Below are 13,566 nucleotides of genomic sequence, written 5' to 3' on the forward strand. Positions count from 1 at the left end.
TATACTAATGTTAACATTCTTAATTTGTCAACTAGAACTTGGATGCCACAATTACCTGGGATCTCGTATGCAATTTTGTGTCCTATGAATACAGAAATTGCGCAGAGACTTTTGCAGCACAGCTTACTGATCTCACTTCTATAAAAAGTTTAATTGATGATATTTGGAACTTTTATTACTCCGAGAGAGTGACTTTAATAAAATGTCTTAAACTTATGATTGAATATAAAGATAATGAAAGACATCCTTATCATAAAGAATTTGCAAAATTTTTTGATGAGATCTTGATGGGAAATCTACTTGAATCTATAGGAAAGCAAATTAAAGTATTGAAATTTGTAAATCCACCTACACGATCGCAATTCTGTACTGAAGATTATTTGCATAGATTATATAATAGTACTTTGATTGAAATGCGCGAATTGCTCCACATATTGACTGTGATCATACACGATGTACATATTGCTGATCATGAATTTGTTAAGTTCTATGGAAGCATTGGGGTAAGACACATACTTTTAAAAATTTTATACGTTAAGAGCATTGAAAATTTTGTTTGAATACATACTATAAATATTTTTTAGGGTGAACCTAGACGATTAGCGAGTACAAAAAGTCACGAAGACAAAGAAGCTATCACTAAAAAAATTGAACAGATACAATACAGTCAAATAGGATTATTACTTGTCGCATTAGATGTGACAAAACAGTAAGTTAACATTGAGTTACTTTTCGTTATTAAAATAAAGTTTAATTAATACATAAATATAATATAAATTTAATTTTAATAATTTTGATTGTGTTGTTATTTGTGTGTAATCTTATATATGTTTCATTTGTTGCTATATTTGTGTTGTTTCAGCACTGCTATGGAAGACTGGATAAATAGTATCAGAAGCAATATGCAAGAAATCTTTGAACACAAATGCGTCCGTGAAAATTCACCGCAAGATGGACCATTGCTTCTATCGTGGATGTTAGCTAATTATGCGATTGATCCAGATAATATGGACACGTTAAATCGCTTCAGACCGTTTGGTATTAAAGCCATACAGCTCGATGTGTTCCACTATTTGCGAGATTTAATGAACTGTGAAATGTTTCAAGAAGAGACCTACTATGCTGAAGTCGTGCGAAGCAGTGTTTACAATCTTCTCACTTTGGTGTGCGCTTTTATCGATGAAGATCGGTTAAGCGCTTTAAATGGTATTTTCGACGCTATGGCTGCTATAATCAAGTTTCCAGAATGCGCGGATAGATTTTGGGAGGAACGATACGATGGCTTGTGGCCGATTTATAAAGTTGCTGTGGAATTATATCCTTACAAGTTTAAACCTTTAACCAGTATAGCTATTGGTCTTGCATCCACAACCATTACGAGTGCCAAGAAGGTATATAATGTTATGATATTATATATATCCAAATTTATTATATTAAATATTTAATTATTACATGATACAATTATCGTTCTTTATTTTTAGATTGCATTCGAATTGGAAAATCTACAAACAGTGACTCTAGAGGTTCCACGTCAAAGAGATCATAATAAATCGTTGCAGCCATATAAAGCGGAATGTATAATTCAAAAGAACTTGTTTACTATATCCAACAATTGTGTACGCGTGAATATTGCTGTGTTATCTACAGAAAAGGAAGTGGTTTTGTTTCATATAAAGGCGAGTTACTGGTACGCTTTACATCACAAAATAGAACAGTTATTTTCTCAAGCCAGCGGCGGAATTGCAAATATCAGCGCAGTGAAGACAGATTTACCGGAAAACGTTTGTCACGGTCTGAAATTATTGGAAACGTTATTGGCCAAAGACATCGAGATACCATCAAGCATGGTCATTCCTACGGAATTGAGTTTCGAAATCATTAATCGATTCTCATATCCGGTTCTACCAACGAACTTGTACAAAATCGTCGCCGTGTGCATCGGTATTTCATCGAAATTGGTTTTGAGATATCCCGAGGACATTCTCTCGCGTATGCGATCAGGTATCTACCCGAGATTCAACAATTGGTATCAGAAGCCGGTAGAATTCGCTGAAGCAATCTCCTTCGACGGCGGCCTCGTCGCGTCATGGCTATCAGGAATAGAAACTATCGAACATACGTATCCTATTCTACGCGCGTTTTTAGACACCTTATACAATTATCTAATCGCCAAACACAGTAAAGAGGCTATGTATACCATTGAGATACCGGGTATGGTGTTTCTACTACAAGCTGTCTTACCCAAGTTAGACTCGTGGTATTTTGAATCCAACGCAGAAAGAATCGACTTATGGCTGAAGAGCATGTTCTGTATTCATCGAGCTCTAGAATCTACTCTATCCAAGAACGATATCCGCAACGAGTTGCAGCTTATTGTGGTGTACAGTCTGCTTTATTTGGAGCCGCGTCACGCGCTGCTGAAATTATTACGAACGGGCGAACGCACTTTACACAATAAAATGATAACGGAGACCGATTGGATTAGTGGAAAAGGATTTAAGACTACCAAAAGCGTAGAATTAGCCTTGTCGATAGTCAATCGACTCTTAATGTTTAGAAAGTCTCTGGGTCTCGAACTGGGCGATAGATCGCCTCTCGAGATTGCTCTGTATTCCTCTCCGAGAGTACCTAATGGACTTCTCATAGTGCCGACCATCGTTAACTATTTGTACGTTTGGTTTAGTCCTTCATTGCAGAAAATGGCGGTTAGATTATTGAAGAAGTTTGCAGAAGAATTTTCTATGTCTTTGCTTGTTTGTATGGGAATGGATGGTACCTCTATACGAGAAACCTTCGCATTTCGATTGACGCTACCGACATGCGCGATTGAAGTAAAAGTCGCAATCCTGGAACTGGTCGCCGTGTGTCTGGAGAAACAACCCGGCTTGACGGAAGCCCTCTTCAACATCATGCATCAAGCGGAACGCAAGAGAATTTTCCCACGTCCAGCCGATGAGTTTCTTACGGAGGGCTGCAGTCAATTCCTGGACTCATATCTAGAACGAATGTATAAGGAAAGTGACATTGTGTGCGACAAGTTGTATGACAGCACGATGGCAGTATTGCGCGCCATGTGGTATTACAGAAACGAGATTCTCGTCAATTTCTTTCGGAAGCGAGAGAAATTCTGGAGCCACCTGTTCGCGCCGCTTTTCAAGCCTCTGGTACCAGGCGCGAAAGGTTATTCTCAATTGTTGGACGTAATTACATTAGAATTATACAAAAGCCCACTACTCGAAGACAATTTCTCAAAAAATTTAAAGGAACTCTTGGATAAATCCAAGGATCATTGGAAGAAATTAGCCATATATGTCCTCGATGTTGCCGCAAACGGTGAAGATGAGAGTGCTAAAGAAGAGCTGAAGCAGGACAAAATCGTCGATCCGTTATACGAAATTAATTTAGAGTCTTGGTATCACTTTATTGTCATGCTCACTGACGATCGAACGGCTAAACATTATCCAATTAACGTAACGCAGGCGCATCTTCTGACTCAGCTGGCCTTGGATTCTTTATTAGAACGAGTGAAGGAATCCAATGATTCCAGTAGCGGTAAGATTCCGATGTTACTTGCCTCTTTGTCCTTGAGATGCATCACTTCCTGGAAACAGATGTGCGTTGGCGACTCGAGGATCTTCAAAACCAGACTGTCACAGCTCACGCAAGAGATCGCGCAGACTTACCGTGGCTTTGGAAAGGCCCTACGCCAAACGATGATCTCGTTACTGCTTGGATGCGTGCAACTAGTGAAAAGTACTTTAGCCGAGGATTCAGCGAGCCTGGAGTATCTCTTGGCGCATTCCTGCACAATCGCTATTTGCGAATTAGAGGAACTGAAGGAAGCTGCCTTTCAACTAGAACGTCGAAAGCAACGAATCTCCGTCGAGCTCATCAAGACCGAAGAGAGAGATACGCAGAAAAAAGCCGACTGTCACAGCGCGGAGACTCTTCGTGGTATACGGGAAAGTTTACCGGCGACATTAGCTGTCTGCATGGTGACACAGTTGTTACGATCCTACGTCGAACGTAACGCAAATTTCAAGCATCGTCTACGAGCCAGTTGCGTGCAACTACGTCAAATGATACCTGAACTGATGGCGTGTGTCGGTTATACGCTGCAAAAATATCCATATTTTAAATTCAGCATAGCGGCCCTGAGTCTGCTGGGTGTTATATCGCGTTCGCCATACTGTCCGCACCCTATCAGCGACAACGACATTGCGAAGCTCTGGCTCAGTCTGATTCCGCCGGCTGATATCACCACCAGTATGCTTGACTCGTTATATGATGATTCGGCGAACGGTCGATGGCGTTGCCAGGATTGGTGGCCGTTGTATACCCTGGGCTTGGAGTTTCTGATAGGTCTGGTGACCAGCGAGTCGTACATGATCTACATCAATCATGTGGTTCTCTTCTTAAACTCTCACGAACACCAGTTAATGGTTGTCTCCACCTTACTGAGACACACCGCTGATCTGTTGGCCGCCGATCTCATACAATCGTTGGTCGCTCTTATACACGCTGTAGCTACGCAAACATACGTTTGGAACGCGATCCAGTCGAGCGTTCGCGAGACTCTGATCAAGTGTATGTATCTGGTATACGACAGTACTGTGAACTTGTTGTTAAGACCACGGATTCTCAAGTTCATCATTGACGGCATCAGCGTGGAAAGCGCCGAGGAGCTCGAGTCCTGCGACAATCGATTGCCCAGCGGCGAGTTGAAGCTACTGGTGAACAAACTAATTGTCATAAACACGACCTGCGCGCTAAGTTTCGTTCATTTCTCGCCGAAACTGAACACTCTTGTGGATACAATATACACTCAGAATTATTGGTATACTCCGATGGCCGAGATGAATTTTGGTCCACCGCAGATGAGCATGAGTTCCGGTCCGCGGCTCACCTACGGTGCGATCATCAGTTCAACGCAGCTCTTCACCCAGGCTCTTCATTCCCGTTCACAACCCGTCGCTTCGTTGCCAGCATCGTCGACTTACCAGCATTCAACCGGACGCGAGGATAAAACTGATTCCGCGAAGAAGGAATGGGAACGCGCCGCACCAGAGAATATTCGGCGTATGCACACGAGCAAGGATCTACGAAGAATCATTCACGCGAGCTCGGCCTCAATTTCTAGAACGTCGACATCCAACATCGGTCCCGGAGAATTTCTAGGATATCCGGTCAGCGGCCTGGACGTCACCGTGCCATTGCTTAGCAGTCCTAGACTCGTACGTCGTCCGTACGATCCCTTGATATGCGAAAACACCATTCTCTCGAGGGCAACCGCTTTGGCGACTGGTAGACACGTCGCCAAGAGCAGCAGCAGCAGCACCGCCGGCAACGGTAGCCCGATCATAGCGAGAAATCATCGATTCTGCGATCCGTGGTTCGAGTCCATGGACGAGAACAACACGCGACTCGCATTGGAGATCAATCTTATTCTGATACTGTCTCAAGCGCTGGAAGGCGTGAAGAGTCCTAGACTCGCGTTGCGAGATCGTCAACTTATAGCGCGGGAGACTGCCACGGAGCTGGGGGTCTTCTTCGATTTTCTTGAACACCGTGGCACACCCGATATCTGGCAGGTGAAGGGCTCCTTGATAGACGCGGATACACGGAGCTCTAGGACTATTCAGGATACGAGGGACCCGACACAAACGAATTTACCAGCAAGACTTCAGAAGAACAGTACCATTGACAAAGCACCGGTGTGTTCGTCCGATCACGAAGACTCTTCCCTGGAAGTAAGCCAAGTCGAGACACGAGAGAAAAGACTTGACGACAGTATCCTTACAACTGGGGTTTTCAAAACGAATGTCAGCAGCGTACAATTCTTGCCGTTGATGGGGAAATTGCTCAAGACAGTCGTCGAGTCGTTGGACTCAGCACAATTCCGATAATGTTTATGAAATTGTATTTTTAAAACATAGTTCTTAATATATAATTTATCATTCTAGAGTAGAGATTAAATCTCTTAATATTTCAGTATATTGATACAGACATTTAATATTGAAAAGTGGATACTTGATAGACTTCTAATATTTAAACTGTGACCGCGCATTTTTGTATCATTTATCATATTTTTATAATTTGGTACAAAATTGTACAAAATGTGCAAATTATGTGATAGATACATAATTGAACATTTGTGTGCATGTGTGCAAATATTAACCAATGATATATGTATATCGTAATAAATATATTATTTTTTCACTGTGCACAGCGCAATGTAAGAATTATAATCGTATGGAAACAGTATAACATTTAAAGGAAGAGAGGGAGAGGAAGAGAAGTTAACAGGAGCATAAAGAACATGATATTTCAACTAATTCTTTCTAATTTAGTCTGTGCTTTTATATCACCACTATTTATAAATGATTAAACATAATGTAATGTATATCCAGTAAATTAGAAATACTTTGTGTCTTTCTTAAATAGTTTCTAGGAAAAATGTGAAAAATACAAACTATATGATTTTATACACAGCCAACTACTTAATGAGGGATCAAACAAATTATTTTAGGATCGCTATTTACGCGCATCCTTTACATTAAAATAATGATGCTGTTTTTATTGACTTTCATTTAAATTTCATCGTTTAAACATTTATTATTTTTTATTTATTTTGCTTTGAACTGACAAGTTTCACAAGATTGCGTCTTTACAAATTTATTGCCAATCCAAAGACGGAGACGTGCTTTGGACAAATTGTGAATTACATATTGGTTACAATAATGGTGCATATGATACAGTTCTGTTGATTCACTGATCGTCACGGTTTCAATCGCGACATCAATTTTAATCGAAATACACCTTTTTTCTGGCATGGAATATTTCTTCAGAGACGGGGAGAAGAAAAATAGAGAAAGCTACAGCAATCCCCGCTCGTTTTTCGCCCAGTTAATTTTTATATATAAATTATATTTTTATATATATATATATATATATATATATAAAATTTTATATAATTATATATAGTTTATATATACTATACATACATAATGCTTTAGTCTCTTTCTTTTTCTCGCAATGCGATTCCTCCCTGTTCCGCGTCACTATATTTAATATTACGCACTCGCGTGCTAAGGACAATTAATAATTACAATACCGTATAAAAATATAATCCTTGATATTAATGAATATTATTATGCGTTAAGACATTAGCGATGATGTGAGTGCCGAGTTAGGCACACCGCGTAAAGACATCCGCCGCCTTTCAGGCTGAACACCTGAAGGTCGAATTAGACGCTAAGGGGGCAAATGAGGTAAAATGTTCTCAGGTGAGGGTGTATCGTGGGAATCATTGTTCCTAGATGATGTCACTCGCTGATGATAGTAATTATTGGAGGCAGCGGCAGCAGAGGTGTTGGAACTAGTAGTAACTGTGTTTGTCGAACCGAGGCCTGTAACCATTGTCGTAGACGTGGTAGCTGTGGTAGTGTTGATCGTTATCGTCGTAATAACGGAGGAGGTAGGTTGACTTCGAGACGCTGGGTCGCTCCATGCTAACGGGTTCGCACAATCTGATTCGGACGAAGGACAGTCTGGATGACGAGTTGACGGTGAACAGTATGTCGGTGTAGTTAAAGCGTTGGAATTGCACATTGACGAGGACATGGTAGCTGCGGCCGACGTTATCAAGAGCGGTGGCGGTGGAGGTGGTGGTGGTGGTGGTGCGGGTGTTGGACCGTTGATCTCTGCCAATGGATCGACCGCGTTTCCATCCCAAGCCTCTGCCGACTTGGATTCGTCATTATTCATGACGCTAGTGCTGGACCTTTGCCGCTTAGCGTCACCGTACAGCAAACAATGGACGTTGGGCGAACTGCTGCGATCTCGCACTCCCTCTTGCTCCTCGAGGAATCGATCCATATAGTCCCTGCTTGCAATTTAATGGTTCTGTCATTCACGCTTGCAATAATTGGATTAACAAAAGCTATTACATTGTAACGTGTATTAACTGGTGTAATGTTAGTATCAAATATTGTATCAGATTTAATTTCTTGAGAGATTGCAATCATATATGATATCTCTATTTCAAAACTTTCTGTGTATTGATATAAAGCTCAATTGCGATAGAGAAAATACTCACGTGATACCAGGATGCAGAGCATATTTTTTTTTTTCTAATCGAGCTTTGTACGTAAATATGTCATGCCGCTCCGTTTTCTTCCACAAGTAATAAAATTGCACTAACTCTCCGACAGATCTCGTTCTCACCTAAAAACGCAAGAAAGATTTTCTTGTTATAAGTCATTGCAATACAACTCGTCATTGGTCACTAATCAAATCTCAATAGTTTTTTGACGATATTTATAATTTATAATTTATAAAATTTTTAATTTATACAAATAAATTAATTTTGTATGTGAAAATTATTTAATTATTTTTCTCTTTTTACACATGCAAAAAAGAATAATAATACTTGTAGCATTTTACTATACAATAATTTATTTAATTTATATTATTCAATTCTGTTGTAAAAGGATTAAACTTTGATTCTTGCATACCTTATTCTTCTGTATAAGATGAAAATCTTTCCCATAGGTACGCAATCCAGATTCAAAATTATGACATTCCTCTTCCGACCAAAGACTCACTGCATCCGTAGGAGGAAGTGCATTCATTCGACGTCTTCGCAATGCTTCTTCAAGATTGTAACCGCATTGCAGTAAAAGATACAAGGCCTGTTCGTCGTCTCGAATATGAGATCCAGCCGGTAATGAACCGCCTTTTACTGCCGGAAGTTGCGCACGTTCCAAAAATTCTTCCGTATCTTCTTCGGATATATGACTGGGATCCCACAACATCTTATCTTCATTCTCATACGGCAATGCATCGTCGTAACGACACAGGCCTTCTGGTATCGCTGCTTGGTAGTCAGTGCCAACCATGATTGTCTTTTTCCACTCTTCTTCGTCCGGACTGTAGTCACAATCGTCTTCTTCTTCCTCGCTTTGCGGCCTCGAAACACTTCGTAACAATCTCGAACTGCCACTTCCTATTCCCGAACTGACTATCCTATCTTCCGGCCCGTCAATCACACCACTAGCACTACCTTCTTCGACAATGTTGTCAACAACACCGGCTCCACCTAAATTAACTATACCGTCGCATGTAACAGCGTTAGTGCCCACTATCGTAGGCGACGATCTGGTTTTTTTTCCATTTCCACTTCGGGGTCCAGTCATCGAGCATTCTTCGGTTTCGGCGTCTTCATCTTCGTCATCTTCGTCATCGTCGATTCTACGTTTCCTGTTATCTCTGCTGTCCACTCCGCCGCTGCTATTGCTTTTCATTGTCGATCCTGACAACGATGACGCCTTGTCTTTTCCTTTTACCAGCATTTCTGTGTAGAATTGCTTGAGATCCGGTTCGTTGCTGGTCGCATCGGCTTCGTCATCATCGTCGTCGTCGTCCGCATCGTTGTCACCTTTATCCGAGTAACGCTCCTCGGTCTCAGGATCACCACTTCCAGATGGCAGCAACATGTGATCGGAACTGTTTGAGTTCTCCGTCGAAGGATCACCGTACCCGTACATAGCAAGTAGATCTTTCAGTGGCATATCACCTTCCTTACATGAGGAGACAGAGAAAAATAGATCATTATTAAATCAAGGATATTTTATGGGCTAAACATGGAATCTCACTACAAGAACGCACTTTGAGTCCAAAGTGTTGCGGAAACTTATCATAATTGTAATTATTTATGGGCTCGATTTTTTCATTTCTCAGGCTTGATCCTAGAATAGTCGGGATCAGAACTTTGTTACAGAATGACAGATGTGTATAGATAAATACAAAGTGCACAGTCTCAGATATTAGCGGAGATATACCTTTTGCAAATTGGACAACTCGTTGTGAGAATCTTCACTACCTTCTAAGGCTTCTTCTTCGTCTAATGTTCGCTCATCATCAAAATCATTTACCATCATTTCTGTTGCAGGACCCATATCATAATCGCGATCTGCCCTGTGAGGAACATACATTCTTACAAATAGCACATTGCTACAAAATCTATTCTTTGTTATATCAATTTTAAATTTTCTTCACATGTGCGAGAGGAAGTTATAAGGTCTACGTTAGTTGCTACATAGATGGATATACACTTACATGATTCTACTTTCCCTATTCACTGAGAGATTGGAACATAACACACAAATGGTATACACACATGAAACGCATAGACGAAGCACCAGAATGTATCACCACAATGTATAAGAACTATGCTTTCCAACAGTCTGCATCATCATACCATTTCTCTGGCGCAGAGGGTGATGAAGTTAGAGGCTGGCCTTAATCTTAGCACATTTGATTCTACTGTCCAACAAAGGCGGGATAAAAGGAAAGATATTTTACAGTTTACATAGAATGTCAAATAGTTTAACCTCAAATTGGCTTGACATTCGTGTCACGATAGTACTCACAACACTGGTGCGTACAGTCTTGTCATAATAGAAACTGACATTTCGTGAAACGTCACGGCATACTTTTATTCTCTCTCGGATAATAGCTTGCGTCAATTCTTTTGCTTACAAACACCGAGAAACTGTGCGAGTCCCTTCCCTATTGTTCTCGTTCACAGGTAACAACAAACTCCTGTCTTTCTTTCAACTCGAGCAACTCGAAATGTCACGAATTCTTAAGGCACAATTTAGTGTCGAGCGGCGAGCAACATCCACGTCCGGCACATACAGATAAATCGTAAAATTATTAAGCGACTTTTTAACCGAAAGACTCACTCTACATTATTTATACTAGTCCTTTCGGCTTGTGTATGTTCCGAAAATGAATGCGACAGTCGAGAAAGCGTCGTTACGGCCATTACTGCGAATCTCTAGATTCTTCCAGAATCGGGAAGTAACGCGTTTACTCGTAACGTGATTGGTCGGCGTACAATTTGTCCACGACGATGATTGGCTCGAGTTTCAACTTGACCCTACGCGATAGACTCTCCGCTCTATGTGATTCTCTTCATCCATGCTCAGGAGTGATCGCATAGAAGCGAGTGGTGGGTGAGCGTAAGTGAAATAAGGTTTCGAATATTTGATAAGGCGTGTCCCTTGTGAGTGTGTTTTGACGCGAAACTTTTTGCATACATTTGGAGTATGCAGGTTCAATAAGTGGATACGCGTGCATATGGAAACATATGCATATAATTTGTAAGCATCTCTTGCAATATTATAACATAAAAATCGTAAATCCCTGAAGTTGGTTGCGAGTCGTATCGTATTTACAAATTCGTTATAATTAAATTTATTTATTATTTATCTTTGCATTTATTGGCGCGTAATGCCATTATTAATAAAATAATATGAATCTATGCAGAAGCTAGCTTGAATATTAGCAAAATATAAAGGAATATTTGTACTATTTACTATTCTGTTGTACGATGTATGTATATGTATATATATGTGTGTTCCAGAAGAATTATATCATTAATCACAAATTGCAACCTACAAAACTCATTTCATCACTGTTTAAACGTCTCTACAATTCGTGTGAGTATAAATAAATTATTGAATTAATGAATACATTATTTGAATACTTGATTAATTGTTCTTGATTTAATTTGCAAGTGAGTCAAGATGCATTATGGAAAGAAGTCTCCCAGCATGGGAACACCATCTGTATATTCCCATGTAACAACTACTCGCAGTAGTGCAAATCTCAGATCTTCAAGGTCTGCTCGCAGTGTAAAAATTCCATGGTATCAGAAATCAAAATTGACACATGCTTTTATACTCGATATTCAAAGGGGTGCTATGTTCACTGCTATATTTTCATTGGTATGTATTTAGTGGGGATAATATTTGAAAATAAAGATAGTTTTGAAAAAGTTTAAATAATATGAAATAAATGTCTTTTTCAGTGTCTAGCCTTCTTCACAGTGTGTACAGCTATTTTCGATATCTACTGCCTGTCACAAGCTGCACCTGGCTCCACACATTACGGATATTATATCGTATCATATGAATTTGTTTATGTGGGCAATCAACATGGTAAATATAATTTTTAATTTTAAACATGATACAATTTTATAGAAAAAATTTGATGTTGAAATAGCTAATAGAAATATTTATTATTAATTTACTTTTTCTTTTTCAGTTCGTAATGCGTTGATCGTATTTGCATTGTTCTCCATGCTAGGTGGAATAGTCGTCTTTGTAACTTCTTTGATATTGATCACAGCTTTGCGGAAAGAATACGAAAAGAAAATAGTATCATGGCTATATAGTTTCGCCATATTCACTCTTTTCAGACTATTTGCTTTTATATTCTTTAGCATTGTAAATGATATGATATTTGCCTATAATATCATGATGTGCCTGCTATGGATAATATTTATTTGCATTTCTGCATATGGTTGGCTTGTCGTCTATTCTTTATATCTTGAATTACGCGATCTAACAAGATTAGAGGATCTTGCTCATTTACGGGTATGACATATTTTTACTTTATTATATTATATTGTAATTATCATATATAACAAAGAATCCATGGCTTAAGTTACTTGGAATTTCATTGTTTCAGATTGGTACAATGCAGTCTTTAAATGCCTCAACCACACATTCTATTGCTGGTTCTCGACCAACAACGCCTCATAGCGTTGTATCTACTTTGCCTGTTAAGTAAATTTTTTATATATTTAATCTATATGTAATTTATATATAGTGGATAAAAATAGTATTTTTCTTTTGTTACTCTATCATTTTGTCCTTTTTAAGATAGAGATTTGCAAAATACTTTATTTTATATGCTAATACAAATGAACTACATTCTAACAAAAAAAAGCTTTGCAATAATATATATATATATATTTTTTTTTTTTTTAATTATTTTAAACAAGATGGAGTGCACAAATACTTTTTTTAACCACTACATTTTATACATATATATTTTCTGCTTTTACATATACAATGAGATAGTCAAAATAATTGTTTGAGATAAACAATGATCATTAACAACTGTATATATTGACTAGTTGCACAAAGAACGTAATGAGAGAGTTATATACAATTTTTTTATAGTTATACTGCTTTTTTAAAATTTTTACAAGATACATATTAATCAGTATAATATATAATAATGATATATGTTATATAAGTTTTTATGTGCTACAGCACAGACATTTATTAGTAGATATAGTCTCGAACTTACATATTATATGGTTCCGTCCACATATAAGATGAATTAGATTTAGATTATATATATATATTTCGTGACATGTTTTAAATGTGTTCCGTCCATTTACATTTTCATAGTTAAGATTTTTATATTATCAAAGTGTTCATTATTAAAAAATTAATATTATATTTACATTTTAAGAATATATTATATTATATTATAAGAATATACAGCTATTCTAATGAATAATACCCAGGCAAACCAAAAAAACGATAAGTAGGAGTAAGACTTTTATCGTTTAATTAATCTAATTAAAATTGAAATTTATAATTTTCTATTCTAAATTTAAGTTAATTATATATTTGTACGTTAATATTTGAAGAATATCTCATATAATACGTAAATTAGCGAGCACAATGGCAAGTACGAAAT

The 13,566-nt window shown here is 38.4% G+C and overlaps 3 protein-coding genes across 9 annotated transcripts in view; 2 read left to right on the plus strand and 1 right to left on the minus strand.

Annotated features, from left to right (window-relative positions):
- Positions 1-6,595, plus strand: part of Nup188 (nuclear pore complex protein Nup188) — a 227,800-nt gene extending 221,205 nt beyond the window's left edge. For both annotated transcript variants that reach the window (XM_083050104.1, XM_083050105.1), the window contains 4 exons: positions 36-503; positions 585-709; positions 863-1,391; positions 1,482-6,595. In XM_083050104.1, the coding sequence (XP_082906230.1) occupies positions 36-503; positions 585-709; positions 863-1,391; positions 1,482-5,906 (5,547 nt within the window). In that variant the 3' untranslated portion in view covers positions 5,907-6,595. The remainder of the gene's footprint in view (positions 1-35; positions 504-584; positions 710-862; positions 1,392-1,481) is intronic.
- An 8-nt stretch (positions 6,596-6,603) lies between these two features.
- LOC145942940 (mesoderm induction early response protein 1) lies at positions 6,604-10,835 on the minus strand. 5 transcript variants are annotated; one of them, XM_083050115.1, is made up of 6 exons: positions 10,434-10,835; positions 10,120-10,326; positions 9,843-9,978; positions 8,517-9,581; positions 8,099-8,226; positions 6,604-7,888 (listed from the first exon to the last, which is right to left on the minus strand). In XM_083050115.1, coding segments are annotated over exons 2-6 (1,965 nt in total). In that variant the 5' UTR covers positions 10,122-10,326; positions 10,434-10,835; the 3' UTR covers positions 6,604-7,254. The 5 variants fall into 5 exon arrangements, with proteins under 5 accessions (XP_082906241.1, XP_082906239.1, XP_082906238.1 ...); XM_083050113.1 differs by lacking the exon at positions 10,120-10,326 and having other exon boundaries at positions 6,604-7,885; XM_083050112.1 differs by lacking the exon at positions 10,120-10,326.
- Positions 10,836-10,986: 151 nt separating this feature from the next.
- On the plus strand, positions 10,987-13,232 carry Pasi2 (Protein pasi2). 2 transcript variants are annotated; one of them, XM_083050004.1, is made up of 6 exons: positions 10,987-11,168; positions 11,432-11,507; positions 11,586-11,795; positions 11,879-12,008; positions 12,115-12,446; positions 12,541-13,232. In XM_083050004.1, the coding sequence occupies exons 3-6, from the start codon at positions 11,595-11,597 to the stop codon at positions 12,640-12,642; spliced, it is 765 nt and encodes a 254-aa protein (XP_082906130.1). In that variant the 5' UTR covers positions 10,987-11,168; positions 11,432-11,507; positions 11,586-11,594; the 3' UTR covers positions 12,643-13,232. The 2 variants fall into 2 exon arrangements, with proteins under 2 accessions (XP_082906130.1, XP_082906131.1); XM_083050005.1 differs by having other exon boundaries at positions 11,435-11,507.
- Positions 13,233-13,566: the final 334 nt, after the last annotated feature.

The sequence above is a fragment of the Prenolepis imparis genome, unplaced genomic scaffold (genome assembly GCF_030444845.1).
Source record: "Prenolepis imparis isolate NDT839.2.m4 unplaced genomic scaffold, iyPreImpa1.0 SCAF_11, whole genome shotgun sequence".
Taxonomy (NCBI): domain Eukaryota; kingdom Metazoa; phylum Arthropoda; class Insecta; order Hymenoptera; family Formicidae; genus Prenolepis; species Prenolepis imparis.

Coding starts and splice junctions, on each gene's coding strand:
- Pasi2 (XM_083050004.1), top strand. CDS start 11,595: ATGCATTATGGAAAGAAGTCTCCCAGCATGGGAACACCATCTGTATAT. Junction 11,796..11,878: donor TCACTGCTATATTTTCATTG/GTATGTATTTAG, acceptor TGTCTTTTTCAG/TGTCTAGCCTTCTTCACAGT. Junction 12,447..12,540: donor AGGATCTTGCTCATTTACGG/GTATGACATATT, acceptor TCATTGTTTCAG/ATTGGTACAATGCAGTCTTT.
- LOC145942940 (XM_083050112.1), bottom strand. CDS start 10,474: ATGTCAGTTTCTATTATGACAAGACTGTACGCACCAGTGTT. Junction 9,979..10,433: donor AGACTGTACGCACCAGTGTT/GTGAGTACTATC, acceptor TGTTCCTCACAG/GGCAGATCGCGATTATGATA. Junction 7,889..8,098: donor GCTCTGCATCCTGGTATCAC/GTGAGTATTTTC, acceptor TTAAATTGCAAG/CAGGGACTATATGGATCGAT.